The 18,076-nt window shown below is 45.2% G+C and overlaps 1 protein-coding gene across 1 annotated transcript in view; it reads left to right on the forward strand.

Annotated features, from left to right (window-relative positions):
- Nucleotides 1-289: 289 nt before the first annotated feature.
- Nucleotides 290-18,076, forward strand: part of FAM43B (family with sequence similarity 43 member B) — a 61,678-nt gene continuing 43,891 nt past the window's right edge. Inside the window, exons 1-2 of the mRNA XM_044668709.1 lie at nt 290-1,125; nt 1,219-1,417. Of these exons, the coding sequence (XP_044524644.1) occupies nt 290-1,125; nt 1,219-1,417 (1,035 nt within the window). The remainder of the gene's footprint in view (nt 1,126-1,218; nt 1,418-18,076) is intronic.

Consider the following 18,076-nt stretch of genomic DNA (forward strand, 5'->3'; position numbering starts at 1 on the left):
TGCCCCCATCCCCCTCCTTCCATCGCCTTTCCCAGGCTGGAGGGTGGCCAGGGCTCACTCGGTTCTCCCCTCCTTTCGCAGGACCCGCCGCTCCGCCGTCCACCACAAGGCAACGCAGCGGCCAGCCGAGCAGTTCGGAAACCAGCTTCAACAGATATACGGGCATCCGCAGACTGGGCCTCGCCGGGCTCCTGTGCCTCTGCCCCTAACCCCTCCGGGCACCCCGGGGCCAGTTTTCCGGGGCAGGGCGGCCCCGAGCCGCTCAGCACCAGCACTCACCACCACTACGATGCTGCCCTGGAGACGGAGCAAGTTCGTGCTGGTGGAGGATGAGACCAAGCGCAAGGGTAAGAGCCTGAGTCCCCGGCTTGCCTACACGTCGCTGCTCTCTACCTTCCTGCGCTCCTGCCCTGACCTGCTGCCCGAATGGCCTCTGGAGCGCCTGGGCCGGGTATTCCGCAGCAGACGCCAAAAAGTGGAGCTCAACAAAGAGGACCCCACTTACACTGTGTGGTACCTGGGCAACGCCGTCACCCTGCACGCCAAGGGCGACGGCTGCACGGATGACGCCGTGGGCAAGATCTGGGCGCGCTGCGGGCAGGCGGGGGGCACCAAGATGAAGCTGACGCTGGGACCCCATGGCATCCGTATGCAGCCCTGCGAGCGCACAATGGGCTCGGGGTCCCGGAGGCCGGCGCACGCCTACTTGCTGCCGCGCATCACGTACTGTGCGGCAGACCACCACCACCCGCGCGTTTTCGCTTGGATATACCGCCACCAGGCGCGCCACAAGGCCGTGGTCCTTCGCTGCCACGCAGTTCTGCTGGCTCGGGCGCACAAGGCGAGGGCCCTAGCGCGCCTGCTGCGCCAGACAGCGCTAGCCGCCTTTACCGACTTCAAGCGGCTGCAGAGGCAAAGCGACGCGCGCCACGTGCGCCAGCAGCACCTCCGGGCGGCCGCAGGTGCGGCCGCTGCCTCAGTGCCCCGAGCGCCCCTGCGCCGCCTGCTCAATGCTAAGTGTGCCTATCGGCCCCCACCCGCAGAACGCGGCCGTGGCGCGCCCCGCCTCAGCAGCATCCAGGAGGAGGATGAGGAACAGGAGACAGAGCAGGAGCAGGAGCAGGAGCAGGAGGAGGAAGAGGAGGAGGAGGAAGAGGAAGAGGAGGAAGAGGAGGAAGGGACCACCGAGAAGGATCAGGAAAGACCTGGGCAGGAGAGTAGCGTAGTACTTCAGGAGGCCGATGGCCCGAAGCGCGAGCGCTCCGAGGTGCTGAGCTTAGCCCGGGAGCTGAGGACGTGCAGCCTGAGGGGCTCCGGAGCCGCCACTCCCCGGGCCCCACCCCCAACCCCCAACCCTTCCCACAAGGGTTGCCTGCAGGTCCTCAAACGCCGGCCTCTGGGGTCTGCTTCTCGGAAGGCCCTTCCCAGTTCCCTCCCCTCCCACCAGGCCCTATGTGTTGTAGGGGGGTGGTAGTTGGTGCCTGATGGCTAGCAATGAGGCCCTTCTCAGAGAGCCCTTGCACTCCAATGCTTCCCCAACTCAGGACCTCCTTCCTTCCCTATCTCTGGCTCTCTCTGAACAAGCCATTCCCCTTGCCAACGTACCCCAGGCCCTTCCCTTCCCCACACCTAGCCAACATGAGAAGGGATGGAGAGTTTCCAGAGGTCCGATACTGCTTATCTTTGAACCCAGGCAATGGAGATGTGGCTGCAACAGGGAGGGCTAGAACTCTGTTCTAGAAACGCCCTTCTCCTTCCCCCAGGGGAGCTGGGACTGCTTAACATGAAGGTAGTTGTGGGAATCAGAGGGACTCTAAGGGTTCAATTGACCCACCACTGCTCAGGACTCGCCTCCAAGATGACTCAGCAATCCCAGACTGAGAAGGTGAATGCTGCCCCCTAAGACCCTCCCCACTCCTTCAACTCTCCAAGGGTTGGGGGCTATCTTCTTAGCCCTGCCACTGGAGGAGAGACTAGGAAACATCCTGACAGTTGGACAGAAAACCAGGCCTATTGTAGTGGCACCACCTTCTGGGTCCAGCAGCCTTTGTCATCCCCACAGGACTACTGATTCCCACCAGGGCCCTCTTCTCTGCAGGTTCAGGTGTAGATGGATCTCCTTAGGAGACCCCCCCCCCTTTCCATCTCCCTGGACCAGGATGGGGCACTGCAGGAGGTAAGGTGACAAGGCAGGTACTCCAGGCACTGGTGATACTGAGGGCCAAGTCCCTAAAACAAAGACTGTCCCAAAGAGAGGGTCATAGAGCACCCTTCTCTCCACTGAGGACAAAATGAACATGTTAACCCAACAAGGGGATGGGCATCTGCTCGAATGCCTCTCTACTTGCTGAGGTCTCAGAAAGCCCAAAGATCAAGATGTCACCAACTGATCACTGGTAAATAAAATAGATCTGTCTTTTCAGTACTGTCAAGTTCCCCAATGATATTTGTCAGAAGCGCCAGCTTGAATTGACCAGACTGGAATTTAGAGCCCGAAAAAATCTTTGGGCTTGTTCAGAATAGAGTGATGGACCTGGAATCAGAAGACCCAGGTTCAAATCCCACCTCTGACCCTGATTAGTTGTATGATGTTGGGTAATTCACCTCTCTGGGGTTCGGTTTCCTTATCTGTAAAATAGAGTACTCCAGTGACTGGTATATATTTGACTTATTGATCATTCTCCATCCATGGGTGGTGGTGAGTCTCCAGTGGAATAATGTAGCAAGGTTAGACACTAAACATTTATGAAGTGCTTACTTTGTGCCAGGCACTCTGCTGGGGGTGAGGAGGGGAGGGACACCTACTGCAAACGTGCTATATAAATGTAAGTTATTAGGATCATGGATTTAAAGGTTGAAAGGGTCAGCTAATCCAACCCCCTTGTTTTACAGATAAGGAAACTGAGGCCTTAAGGGGCAAAGAGCCTCGTCTGAGGCCATACAGGTATCAAAAAGAAATTGGGATTTGAACACTAGTTCTCTGATTCCAAACCCTTCCACTGCTCAGCACTCTACCAGCCTGTTTCTTTGGCTAGAGATGATGGGGTTCATTCAAAATCCTGGAGAGCCAGGAAGATGCCCCTTTCAGCAGCTGGACCTAATCTTTTCTGGGGAAGGAGCTATCATTCATTGAATTATACTGAAGGTAAGGGCTGGGGATGAGGTAATCATATAGCCTTCTGGGGAAAATGAGTGCTCTTGGACATGTAGGATTCTGGAAGCACGGGATAAGATTCTGTCTCTGTCTTCAAAAATGCTCATACAGGTGGAGTTCTGCTTGGGGTCAGAGTGGGAGGTGGGACTACCTGTTAAGCTGGTCATTCTGAAGATAGCTGTGTGCCTGCATGTACCTCTGAGTGTCCACAGCGTTCCAGAGGGTTTCGGGAGTGGAAGGGAAACAGGTTGGGAAATGAGCCGAGGACATTGGAGTTCTCATTCCAAAGAAGACATGGAAGTGTGACCAAGCCTTTCCCAACACTTCACAATCTTGAGATCCAACCTTTTCTCAGTCCTGTCGCTGAGATCAGAGTCTGGAGCACCTAGTACCCAAAGAAACAGCATCTGCAGTCTCCAGTGAGCAGACTTCTCCCAGTGGTTCACTCAAGGGTTTGCACTTCCCCAGAGAAGAGAAATGGGTGGTGCTAGGAGCCAAGAGCCATATTGCTGTGTCACACTGGCCCTGCAGTGGGCTGGATCAGGCCAAAGGCTTCAGAAGGGGAGGATGCCAGGCAAGCTAGGCAGGCACACTCTGCTTGCTGGGTTGGGGCAACAGGACATGTGGAGAAGATGGGCTGAGCATTGCCAGGGGGGAGGTTTAATATTGGACCCATTTTGCAGGTTCCTCAGATATGATATAAGAAACTAGGTCTCCATATTGTTTCAAGTAATAACTTTCTGTGCAATTCATTCTCTCTTCTTCTAGTCTAAAACATAGAATGTCAGCTAGAAGAGCCTCAGTTTCCTCTTCTATTAAAAACAAAGAGTTTGACTAAATCTCTAAGATCCTTCCAGCTCTAGACCCTGCGAATATAGAATGTCAGAGATGGGACAGCCCTTAGAACACAAGATGTCAGAGCTGAGAGGGAAATTAGGACCCAGAATGTCACCACTGGGAGGGTCCTTAGAACAATGATGGCAAAGCTCTAGGAACCTCAGTTTCCTCTTTTGAGGAATAAGAGGACTTTTTTTTAAACCCTTACTTTCCGTCTTGCAGTCAATACTGTATATTGGCTCCAAGGCAGAAGAGTGGTAAGAGTAGGGAATGGGGATCAAGTGACTTGCCCAGGGTCACACAGCTGTAAAGTGTTTGAGGCTAGATTTGAACCCAGGACCTCCCATATCTAGGCCTGGCACTCAATCCAGCTGCCCCCAAGAGGACTTTTTTTAATGGGAGAGTTGGACTAGATCTCTAAGATCCCTTCCAGCTCTTGGTCCTATCAATGTTACACCAGGAGTCTTAGAGCTATAAGAACCTTAGCAATCATCTTGTCCAACCCTCTAATGTCATAGATGAGAAACAATCAGAAGGGACAGCTAGGTAACACAGAGGATACAGAGCCACACCTAGAGACTGGAAGTCCTGGATTCAAATGTGGCCTTAGATACGTCCCAACTGTGTGACCCTAGGCAAGTCACTTAACCCCATTGCCTAGCCCTTAATCACTCTTCTGCCTTGGAAATGATGCTTCATATCCATTCTAAGACAGAAGGTAGGAGTTGTTTTTTTTTAAAGTTCCAAGCAAGAAGACATGCTAAAAGTCACACGGAAATTTAGTGGCTGATTTGGAATTAGAACTCAGGCATTCAGATTCCCACTGCTGTGCTTTCCCCCCCTTCCCTGGGATCAATAATAGGGCAGTAGAAGTATAACAGGTTCAGCACTGGATCCATGACTAGTTCTGAGGCTCCCTAGATATGTGGCCATTAACAGTGGCTTCTCTCTATGCCTCAACTTCCTTGTCTGAAAAATGGGGACAATATGCTTACACTTTAGCCTCATGGGGTTTTTATGAAGAAAATGCTTTGGAAATCTTCAAAGTGCTTTAGAAATGTAAATAGTCCTGTCTGTTCTCCTTGGCCTTCCCAGTGTCCTTACCAGACATGAATTCCTCCAGACTGAATTTCTGGAGTCAGATCTCACCAACTAGCAGTCCAAAGTCACTCTGGCAAGGTGAGGGAAGTCTCACAGCAGATCAGGATCCCTTTCTTAGACCACAGGGTCAAAAAAGGGATGGAAACAAGGATTTATTAAGTTCCTACTGCATGTCGGGCATTGTGCTAAACACTTCACGAATACTTCATTTGGTTCTTATAACAACCTTGGGATGTAGGTGCCCCATTTTATGGTTGAGGAAACTGAGGCAAATAGGTTAAGTGACTTGCTCAGGGTCATATATCTAGGAAGTGTTTGAGGTGGGATTTGAACTCAGGTCTTCCTGACCGGAACATCACTCTATCCAATGTGCCACCTAGCTGCTTCATAGGATCATAGGATTTCGTGGTGGGATGCATTTCATTTTACAGATTTAAAAAACAAAGTTCAGAGACTAATAAGTAGTTTTCTCAAACATCTGCAAAGATGGTGACTAACAGAGCCAAGATTCAAACCCAGGTCCTCTGGTTCCATCCCTAGCCACAGTGCTCTCTCTCTACTATGCCATACTGTTTCTGGTGCCACTGGATGCAGTCCCTGAGGCTCAAATCACTTGCTTTCCCCATCTCTTCTGTCTTTACTGTACTTACTTACTGTACTGACTTTAGCAAGTCTCATTGGCCAGGGCCCTGGGAATAATGTGCCCCAGGCTTTCCAAGAACACATTAGTCTGTGGGGCCATTGAGAGGAGTCTGTCCTCAGTTGATCCAGGAAGCTAAGAGACAGGGTTTGTCCAAGAGTTCAATCTCCCCCAATTCCATATCCATAGCTGCTCAGATGACTGGATGTGGGCTCAACATCTTCCCACAGCTGAAGAACCAGATACACCAAGAAAAGGAATCTGCTGGTGCTTCTGAGATGCTCTTCTGCAAGCATTTATTAAACACCTATTTTGTGCTCAGAGTATTTAAAGATAAGTACAACATTCCTTGCTCTTAAGGAGCTAACACAATAGTCAAGATTGGAGGCTCAAAGCTAGGTGACTCTCCTGGGAAGGGATGCCCTCTGTAGAATCTCAGAATCTCAGGGTTCAAATGGCCCTCAAAGGACATCTAACACGAGCCGTATCTGGACCAAAATCCTTTTCTATAGCTTTCCCAACAGATTGTCGTTGAACCTTAGCTTGAAACTCTTTAGTAATGGAAAACTTGGGACTTGGTGAGGCAGCCCATCCAATCTGGGGACCACCTTGATTATTAGAAAGTTTTTCCTGGTACTGAAAGAAAATCTCTTAGCATCTCCCACCCGTTGTTTCTAATTCTTTCATAGGGCCATAGATTTAGTGCTGAAAGGAAACTCAGAGGCCAGCTGACATTTTAAAGATGAAGAAACTGAGCCCTGAGATAGATTTAAGTAACATCCAAGGTCACACAGCTAGTGCTGAGGCAGGATTTGAACTCAGATCTTCTAGATTCTAAACCTACTACTCTATCCACTGTGCTATCTAGCTCTCGTTCCTCTGAGGCTGGTGTAAATGTTCAATTCCTCTTCTATGTGACAGCCAATTAGTTTTTGTATCCCAGACTACATGTGGGCATTATTCCCTAGTCCTTATTGAAACACTGAGCCACATCCCTGCTCTCCTTTCAAGGGGATAAAAGAGATAGATGGGAGGTCCCACACAGGCCTGAGGAAGAGGGATAACAATGGTACCAATGTATCTTTCCATAGGTTTGCCAAACACTTTCCTCAGCCTTATGAGGTAGATAATGCAGATATCACTATCCCCTTTTAACAGATGAGGAAACAGACTCAGAGACAAGCCTGAGGGCATATAACTAGTAAGAACTGATATCCAGTCTCCACTCAAGGGATCAGCCCTAAATTCTGGAGCCTAAGCTCACTGTAGAGGAATGGTAGCCCAGTTCCTTCTTTCTTTCTTTTCTTCCTTCCTTCCTTCCTTCCTTCCTTCCTTCCTTCCTTCCTTCTTTTGCCCTTAGCTTCTGTCTTAGGATCAATTATAAGACAGCAGAACAGCAAGAGCTAGGCAATGGGGGTTAAGTGACTTGCCCAGGGCCACACAACTAGGGAAAATCTGAGGCCAGATTTAAACCCAGGTCATTCAGATTCCAGACCTAATGCTCTATTCCCTGTGCTACCTAGCTGTCCCTAAAGACCTCAAAAAACCAGGGCTTGGCAACACCTTTCCACATTTGGGTAGAGGAAGTGAACAAAATCTTATGAAATACATGAAAAAAAATGGGCTAGACAAAAGGTTAAGGATGTATGATTTATGACTCCTTAGTCTGGAATAAAATTATTTAGATGACAGAGACCAAGAATCCTCCATCTTCAACAGAAAAATAAATAGATGGTAAGAACCAGGATTTAGAACAAACATCACAGAATTTTATTTGAAAGGGACCTCAGCAATTATTGAATCCAGTACATACCTGAGCAAGAATCCTCTCTACAAATTTCCCTCCCAGGCAATTAGACTTCACCTAGAGATTTCTTGTTGAAAAATTCACTTCTTTCTAAGAGAATCCATTCTACACTGAGACAGCTCTATTATGAACATTTTCATGTCAAACCTAAATCTGCCTCTTTGTGATTTCTAACCACTGTTCTGGTTCTGTTCTCTGAAGCCAGACGAAACAGTTTGAGTCATTTGTTTACATAACAGCCCTTTGGATGGATGGATGGGTGGATGGGTGGATGGATAGATGGATGGATGGATGGGTGGATGGATGGGTGGATGGGTGGATGGATGCTTGGGGAAGTGAATGAATGGAAGGAGGAGTAAATGAAAAAGCATTTATTAAGCACTTGCTATATGCCAAGCACTTTACTAAGTGCTGAGGATACAAATATAAAGCCAAAGACAGTCTGCCCTCAAGGAGCTTGCATTTCAACCAGAGGAGACACATAAAGGAATATCAGTCGGGGAGGAGTTCCTGTATTCAGAAAATGTACAAGGATTGTGGGGAGGGTCATAGGGAAGCAAATTGGCATACAAATATAAATCATCCTTCCTAAAATATCTTTTCTCCAGGCTAAATATCGCCAGCTCCTTCAACCCATCATAGTACAATCTAAACTATTGCAGCAATCTCTTAATTGACCTGCCAGCATTAAATCTTTGTCTTCTTCAATACATTCTCCACTGTGCCAAAATCATATTCCTAAAACAAAGGTCTGACCATGTTACTCCCCTGTTCAACAAACTCTCATGGATCCCAATACCTTCTGGGATCAAATACGATCTCCTCTGGTATTTAGAGCCCATCACAATCTGGTTCCAACCAACTTGGCTTGGACCCACTTTTCTGCTTTATTATACATATTATTCCCTTTCATGTCTTTTCAGGTCTAGCCAGACAGGTTTTCTTGCTCTCTCTGACAACATTTCATCTTTTCTGCATACCTCCTCTTCACTAGCAGTTTCCCTGGAATGCACCCTCTCCTCTCTCTTCTTCTTCTTTTAAACTCTTGCCTTCTGTCTTAGAATAAATACCATGCATTTGGTTCCAGGGCAAAAGAGGGGTAAGGGCTGGACAAAGGGATTAAGTGACTTGCCCAGAGTCACACAGCTAGGATACGTCTGAGGTCAGATTTGAATCCAGGTCCTCCCGACTGACATTCTGTCCACTGAACTACCTAACTGTCCCTATCAGTGTCCTTCATAAAAGGAGAGAACACAAGACGCCAGTTGCATTCTGCCCTCAGCACTGCCATTTCCTTCATTCTGGCCATTACATCCCTCAATCACAGTATTCCCAGAATGAATTTCCAGAAGGGGAAGCTGAGACATTTCAGACAGTTTCCAGAGGAAGCTGGCAGGTTGGACCAGCCCCCTGCCCCTTTTCCCCTCAGCCAGGGAGAGTTGGAGAGCAGACCCACCTGCCTGTGGGGGCAGGGAATGGGCTAGAATGATGTCACGAGCTCCTGGCAGCTACAGATCTTTTCATGTTTGAAAGCAAGAACATCAAATGAGCTCATCTGCTGCCCCGTGGAGTGGCAGGCTCTGTTTGACAGTTTCTCCGAAGATAATCAAGCCTCTTATTCTGTTCTCCCAGGCCCCTTAACAGCTCGGCTACATCTTCTGGCCTCAGACGCGATTCCTCCCACCAGCCCTTTGAAGTCTGATTAGGGGTGGGAGCGGCAACTTTCTAATCAGAACAAAGCTAACGCTTCCCTTCTGCCTCCCTCCCCTTCTCCATCCCCAAGGGAGGAGACTACCAAGCAGCCAGAATTCCAATGTTTTCTTTTTCAGACAGACAGTGATACTGGGGGGAAACCAGGATCATTGAGGGGAGAGAGGCTGCTTTGATTCCCATCCACCCATCCTTCCCATGGGTGGAGATTAGGTTATGTGTATATCCAGAGCAGAAATGATATATTTGGGAGGGTACAGGGTGACTAACGATCTCATAGCTTCAGGACTTTTGGTACCCCCTGACTACCTTCTTTCCTGCTGTCACCAGCTTAGAGATTCTCCTCGCCCAGAGAGCATGGGACCTATTGATCTTATTTCTCCACCCTTAACGGACCATCTTGGAGTCAATATTGTATTGGGTCCAAGGCAGAAGAGTGGTAAGGGTAGGCAATGGGGAGTCAAGGGACTTGCCCAGGGTCACACAGCTGGGAAGTGTTTGAGGTCAGATTTGACCTGGCTTTCAATCCACTGAGCTACCCAACTGCCCCTGCGCCCACTCTTACTTTAGGTGTCACCAATACAGGCATCCTTGAAGGCTGACCCAAAGGTGACACCTAGTGTCTGACATGGGTCTTTACACTCACCACATGGGTTCTTTTTCCCCCCAGGAATGTAAATAAGCCCCTTCCCACCACCCCTCCACCCTCCACAGTTTTGCAAAAGGTCCCCACTCTAGCCTAGTATCCCCAGTATTTTTAGAATAGGGGAATGGGATTTTTTTCCCCTTCTCGTGAGGGGTGGAGAATGTCATGTGAATAGTCTCATCTAAAATAAGCTGGTGATGTCATCCCAATAGGCTCCGTGGTGATGAGCTCCAGATAGCTTCTTTCAAACTAGTTCTTTCTCATTGGTTCTGCTTGTGGGGAGGAGGGGACAGGCCACAGATCACATCAGCCACAGAAGGAGGCAGGGGATTTCAATAGAAAGTCACTATGTGGTCCATACACTCCAGAAATGGTCAAGTTAATTCATTGACCATCTTTAGCACAGAAATTCTTAATTTTTTGGGGGGGGGGGTGGTCATGGAGTCTTTTGGTCCTCTGGGGAAGCCTAGAGTCCTCTACTCAGAAAAATGTTTTTTAAATTCATTTTTCAAAATAATGCTAAATTTCAGTTGGAAGTTAGTAAACATAAAAATATTTTTTTCTATCCAAGTTTATGGACTCCTTGAAGTCTATCCATAGACTCCCTTGAAGAGAGTATGAACCCCAAATTAAGAATACTTTCTTTAGTCTAACAGGTCTCTGGGAAACCTAAAGCACTGAGGAAAGACAGATCTTAGCAAACCACCTTCCTCTTCCTCTGGCACACTCTCTTCCCTGAATCTTTTCTCTCTTCTTCACTTAGGAGCAGCTAGGTAGCACAGTGATAGAGTACTCGGTTTGGAGTCAGGAGGACCTGGGTTCAAATCTCTCTCCTTCACTCCACTCAAAGTCTACTCTTCAGTCACTACTCCAGTACTCCCACCTCACTGACTGACACCCTTCAGGGTCCATGAACCAAAGAGTTTGACTACCAACAAGGAACTAGATTAGGTGTACAGATTTGTTTATAATCTAACCTATGATTTCTCAGTGAGGAAAGTCTTCTCTACCAATGGCTAGCAACACCTTCTTGGCAACTCCAAATCCTTTGAGAGTCACTGGTATGTCATGGTGGAGAGAGTACTGATGATATTGTGAGGGAACCCCAAATTTAAGCCCCAAATCTGATATACACTGGCTATGTGATTGTGGCAGCTAAATGATGCAGTGGATAGGGCTTGGAATGAGGAAAACTCATACATTATATATATCCATATTCATATAGGTATATCATATTTGGATGGGGACATATTTAGCCATGGACTACCATGGCTAAAGAATTCCAAAGAGGTCAAACTGATGGCAATGATCTTTTCTGTAAAAGTTAGCTAGACTGATCCTCAAAAAGCAGACAAAGTGGTTCAATCATTCAGAAAGACTGAGGGATAGAGAAGCAGCTAGTGACACAGTGGGTAGAGTGCTATACCTGAGTTCAAATCCTGCCTTAGGTATTTCCAAACTCTGTGACCCTGGGAAAATCACTTAAACTCTTTTAATCTCAGTTTTCCTCATCTGTAAAATGGGCATAATAATGTCACCTACCTCCCAGAGTTGTGGTGAGGAAGAAATGAGATAATATTTGGAAAGCATTTTGTGAATCTTAAAGTATTAAAAAGTGTCAGATATTATTACTATAACTGACAGGTCACAAGTACTTCATAATGTCAAGGATTTCAGGGAAAAAATCCTACCCCACAGGTTGGCTGGGATCTCTAAGGGAGATTTTTATAGGAGAAGAAGGTATATCTTTTTAGTTGGAGAGAACATCTATGTTGATGATGTCACAAATGTATGCATACAGTGATTTTAGTGATCAGAGTTTCATCACTGAGAGCCTTCTCTCCTACATAGACCACAACTCTAGTCATGACCCCATTTAAGGGTTTTCTTGGCAAAAATTCTGGAGAATTTCGCTCTTACAACAATGACCAGTATGGAAGTTTGCATGACAATAAATTAACAAATGTTAATAAAAATGAATTAATCTAAGTAATAATTCAAGTGGATTAAAACAATGAATATTATTTTGCATGACAATAAAAATTAGAAAAGAAAAAATACTGGAGAAGTTTTCCATTTCCTTCTCCAAATCATTTGAGACCAACAGGCTTAAATGATGTACCCAGAGTCACAAAGCAAGTAAGTGTCAAAGACCAAATTTGAATTCGGGTCTTTCTAACTCCAGGTCCAGTATTCTATCCAATGCACCATCTAGCTGCCCCTTCACAGACCACAACTGTTCTTTTAACCTCTTTACCTAGCAGAGGCTGGTCCTCAGATCACAGACTCATAACTCATCACCAGGCTTGTACTCAAGGCTTTTCCAGCTTGGTAGAAGAACCTGCTAAAGTTTTTGTTCCACCAGCACAACCGTTGAGAAGCCAAAGCTGGGATCTCCTCGCTGCCACAATGAGGTACCAAGGATGACCTGAGTGGAGGACAAGCTATAGCTCTAGACCTGGAAGGGATCACAGAGCTCATCCAGGCCAACCTCTCATTTTACAGATGAGAAAACTGAGGCCCAGGGTGGGTAAGTGACTTGCCAGGACATTATATGTCCACATGTTGATACCTAGATGTATACATCTATATACACGTTTCAATGCGTATACCTATGTACATGTGTGTATCTAAACATTGTGCTATTCATAGGCACAGACACATATATATGAACTTCTCAAAGGCTATACCAAGAGAAACCAAAAGTCGGGCATAGTAAACACTTAATAAAGGCTAATCAACTCATTGATTGATATTCTAACAGGAGTTGGAGTACAGACCTGGCAAAAGATCACATTTCTAGCTACTGAAGACAAGAGTTCAAAGAGGCTCATTGCAAAGTTCAGTTTGATTTGATTCAACCAACATTTATTAGGCACCTACTATGTGCTAGGCCCTTGAGATACAAAGACCAGAAAAAAATTCATAAAATAGTCTTTTCTTATTAGGAAGCTTATAATCTACTCTGGAGATACAGTGTTCACAAACAAGACTATTACAGGGTGACTTGAAGAGAGAAAGAACATGGAAGATCAGGAAAGACTTCTCATAAATGGCACCCTCTGGTCTCAATCTTAAATAAAAATAATGGAAGGAAATAAACATCGACATAGGGTCTACTAGGGGCCAGACTCTTCAGAACTCTTCCTCCTGCTGCCATGTTTAGAAGATTATTTTACCTGATGCTGTATTGTGCCTCCTCCAGAGACCTGTAATCTGGATGTGTCCTTGTCTTTCCTTCCCTTGTCTTAAACCATGGTCCATCCCTCATGTGAGTTAAAACATCCCAAATAAAACTATATTGCTTTTAGCATTTACTGACTAGTCTACTTTTTCCAGAAAGCCTCCGAAGCCCAAAAAGGATTTATAATTGAAAAAAAGTAGGATTCTTTTTTAGAATCAATACTAAGTATTGGTTCTAAGGCAGAAGAATGGTAAGAGTTAGGCAGTTGGGGTTAATTGTGTGACTTGCCCAGGATCACACAACCAGAAAGTTTCTGAGGTCAGATTTGAACCCAGGACTTCCCATCTCCAGGCTTGATTCTCTATCTACCTAGCTGTCACAAGAGTCTATGATTTTAAGCACATCGAGGATTACAAATTCAGGGTTTTACCCAAGACAACAAATATTATCTCATTTTAATCCTCACAACAACCCTACAGGGTAAGTGTTATTATTATCCCCATTTTATTGTTGAGGAAACTGAGGCAACAAAGGTTACATTCCTTGCCTGGTGTCAAACAGCTTTGTTTGAGGCCACATTTGAATTCAGTCTACCTGACCCTGGACCTAGTTATCTAGCCACTGTGCCACCAGCTAAGGCTACTAGAAGGTAGAAATCATACCAGTAGTACCTTCCAAGCACAGGAGAGAGTTTATGCAACGAAGGTGGGAAGTGGATTCTTGAGCTGGGAGAACAACTAACAGTCCAGTTTGGCTGAAATGCAGAAGACGTGAAAGTGCATCATGTGAAATAAGACTGGAAAGAGATCAGTAGAAGCCAGATCTTAGAGGACCTTGAGTGACAGGCTAAGGAGTTTATGTTTTATCCTCAGGCAACAGGGACCTCACTTGAAAAATCTCATAATCGTTAATGAAAGACACATTTAAATCGACAAACCTTACAAAGAAATAATTTATGGGCAATAAAGTACATGGGATTTCTGTAAGACACTCTAACCAAAGATGCTACAGGAATAATAAGCATCCCTGAGACTACCCAGGAGTTCCCACATCTGAACAGAAGGTGGGATGAGACCCTGTTGTCCCTGGAGTGCCTGAATAGGAAGGCCACCCCTTGAATGGATAATCATCCAGACCCCTTCCTCCTGCTGTCCCAAAAGAAGAATATTTCACTTGAGGCTGTGTTGTGCCTCCTCTAGAGACCTGTAATCCAGATAAGTCCTTCCCTTGCCCTCTTCCTTTGTTCCTCTTCTTCCTGTCCCTGCCTGTCTCAAATTAATCCATAATTCATCCCTTATTTGAGTTAAAACATCCCCAATAAACTATATAGATTTTAGTAATTACTGCCTACACTGCTGCTTCTAGGAAGTTTCCAAAGCCCAAAAAAGAACTGTAATTGAATGAGTCAATTATTCTAAGAACATCAGGGATGACAAATTAGGGATTTCACCCAAGACTACAACCTTGGCATTCCTTAAAGTTACCTTTTATCTATTCATTTTATGTGTAATCCCAGTCCCAAAGCCCATTGGTATGAGATTCTCTCCTTACTGGTAGAACTCAATGCCCCATCTCTCACCTAGGGAGCAGTCAACCATGTGTTGGGTATATCATGGAGTGAATTCCTTTGGTGTATGCTCAGGACAAGATGGCCCCTGAAGTCTGTTCCAACTCTCAAATTTTGTTTTTCTAGGTTTCCTGCCCTATGTGTCTCTTTCTTCTCTAAATGATCTTCCGTATAGATGCCAAATTGGTTTTCCTAAGGTCTCCAGAGTACATGGTTGGCTTATTCAATCCAGTATTTTCAGAGACAAAGGCCAGGTTTGAGGTAGCCCCCTTTCTGTTGAGCATTCTTTTTATGGTCTCACCAGAGGAAGAAGATCACATCTCTCCCCTGCTAAAGGAACTCAAGACAGCCAATTGTCTCTAAAATCAAAGACAAACTCCCCTGGCATTTGAAGTCAGCTACATTTTGGGTCCAACCTACCTTTCCAGAATGATTACACTTTACTCCCCCTCAGATACCCTACTTTCCACCCAAACAGGCCCACTTGTATTTCTTTCTTTTTTCCCCCCTAAATCCTTACCTTCTTGACTTAGTATCAATTCTAAGAAAAAAAAGAATAGCAAAGGCTAGGTAATTAGGATTAAATAACTTGCCCCACAATTTGGAAGTATGTCCAAAGGTTTTTAAAAGAATGCATACCTTTTGATCCAGCAATACCACTACTAGGTCTGTATCCCAAAGAGATAAAAAAAATGGGGATGGACCTGTTTGTACAAAAATATTTATAGCTGCACTTTTTGTGATAGCAAAACATTGGAAACTGAAGGGATGTCCCTCAGCTGGGGAATGGCTAAACAAACTGTAGTATATGATGGTGACAGAATATTATAGTGTTATAAGGAATGATGAAACATTGATTTCTATAAGAACTGGAATTTCTAACAGACCTACGTGAACTGATGCAGAGTGAAATGAGCAGAACCAGAAGAACTCTGTACACAGTAACTGAAATATTATGGGACAATCAAATGTAATAGGCTTTGCTACTAACAGCAATACAACAATCCAAGACAATTCTGAGGGATCTATGAAAAAGAATGCTATCCCCCTCTAGAGAAAGAACTGTTGGATTGGAAATGCAGATGAAAATATATGATTTATCCCTTGTTTATTTGAGTATATGATTTGGGGTTTTGGTTTTACAAGATGACTCTACTACAAAAATGAGTAATATGGAAATAGGATTTGAGTGATAATACATGTATAACCCAGTGGAATTGCTTGTCACCTCCAAGAGAGGGGGAGGGAAGAAGGGATGGAGACAACATGAATCATGTAATCTTGAAAAACTTATGTGTAAATATATCACTGGAATAAAATAAAGAGAAATAACATTCTTGTCCAGAGTCACATAACTAGGAAGTGTCTGATGCCAATTTCGAACCCAGGTCCTCTTGGCACCAAGGTCTAGTACTCTATCCATTGTGCTTCCCCCAGCACACACACACACACACGTACACACACACACACACACACACACACACACACACACACACACTAACTCAACTTCCATCATAGAATCAATGCTGTGTATTGGTTCCTAGGCAGAAAAACACTAAGGGATTAAGTGACTTTCAAGGGTCACACAACCAGGAAGTATTTGAGGCCACATTTGAACCCAGGACCTTCCATCTCTAGGTCTTGATAGGGAGGAAACACACACAAATCTGTAGCAGGCTCTTGCCCCAAGGATGGGAGACTCAAACTCCATTCAGTCCAGAAATAAGAAAAGATTTTATTTGAAGAAGAAGTGGTTTATGGTGGCAAAATATCTGGTGGAATAGTCTGAGGGCTAATCTGGTAGTTTCAGGGCTGATGGATAAAACCCAGAGGCTAATAGGTTAGCCTCTTTTGGAGCTGATATTAGAGAGTGGCAGCTCCAATGTAGAGTGACAGCTTCCTCAGAGGAGGGAAGCTTGCTCTGTAGAGTGGCAGCTTCCACCATGGAGTGGCTACCTCCACACCCTGAGAATCAGGGCTGGCATATTTTTTGGGGTCTGGTCCCTTAGCATCTCCCTTTCCAAACTCAGGTGGAGGTACATTTTGGGGCTTGTTGCCACAAGGAATAAGGAGCATGCACAAGATTGGGGGCTTCAGTGCGCAGGTTCCATGTACCTCCATTGTCCACCTTGTCATCATTTATTAGGGAGAAGTCTTGATGCCCTTCCAGAGTGGGAACATGGGGAGGGGATACGGTACATTGGAGGACCACCATAGGTCATTAATTATTTCTAAGAACAATATAAGCAAGTAATAAAATAGAATGAGTACAAAGCTGATGCCTAGCCTAGAATGTTACTGATTTGGTACCCAAAGTAGATAATTGAACAATCTACAATTCATGCTTGACTAATGCTGAAATTAGCATTGCAGTTGATGCTAACTAGTGAGACATGCAATATTTCAGAATATGCACTGCTGAGTTTATACCCCAAAGAGATAATAAGGAAAAAGACTTGTACAAAAATATTTATAGCTGCGCTCTTTGTGGTGGCAAAAAAATGGAAAATGAGGGGATGCCCTTCAATTGAGGAATGGCTGAACAAATTGTAGTATCTGTTGGTGATGGAATACTATTGTGCTCAAAGGAATAATAAACTGGAGGAACTCCAGGAATTGATGCAGAGCAAAAGGAGCAGAACCAGGAGAACCTCACAACACGGAGATGGATACACTGTGGTAAAAATCAAATGTATACTGTGCATGCTACAACTTTTTGGAGCCACAGATGAGAACTGGATGGCAGGTAGACACCAAAGAAGAAAAGCAGCCCCAAAAAAGATTCAGCAAACTCTCACATCAGAAGTACTAGTCTCCCCTGAATACCCTATATACCCCAACTATAGAAATGCATTCCACTGACTACTGTTTTAGATCACCTTTAAGGTCCCTTCTAGACTGAAATCCATGATTTAATGCAATCTAGGAAAAGAGTGCATCTTTTGCTTGTATTAACCATTAGGTAAATCACACTTCCGTTACATTTCCTTTTTTTCTAAGTTAATTTTATTGGTATCTTTTGTTGTTATATCACCTAAAATTTCCCCTGTATTCTTCCTTCTTTCCTTTCCCAGGTGAAAAGAGAGGTGGAAAAATCAAAGCTGATCAGTGCATTTTAAAAAATCAGACTACAGGGGCAGCTGGGTAGCTCAGTGGATTGAGAGCCAGGCCTAGAGACGGGAGGTCCTAGGTTCAAATCCAGCCTCAGACACTTCCCAGCTGTGTGACCCTGGGCAGGTCACTTGACCCCCATTGCCTACCCTTACCACTCTTCCACCTATAAGTCAATACACAGAAGTTAAGGGTTTAAAATTAAAAAAAAAAAGAACAAAAAAAAAAAATCAGACTACATATGCAATGTTCCATATCCATGGACCTGCTACCTCTATAGAGGAGAAAGAGGTGGAGATCTCTTCTTTGGAGCCATATA

Source organism: Gracilinanus agilis, chromosome 3, assembly GCF_016433145.1.
Source record: "Gracilinanus agilis isolate LMUSP501 chromosome 3, AgileGrace, whole genome shotgun sequence".
NCBI lineage: Eukaryota > Metazoa > Chordata > Mammalia > Didelphimorphia > Didelphidae > Gracilinanus > Gracilinanus agilis.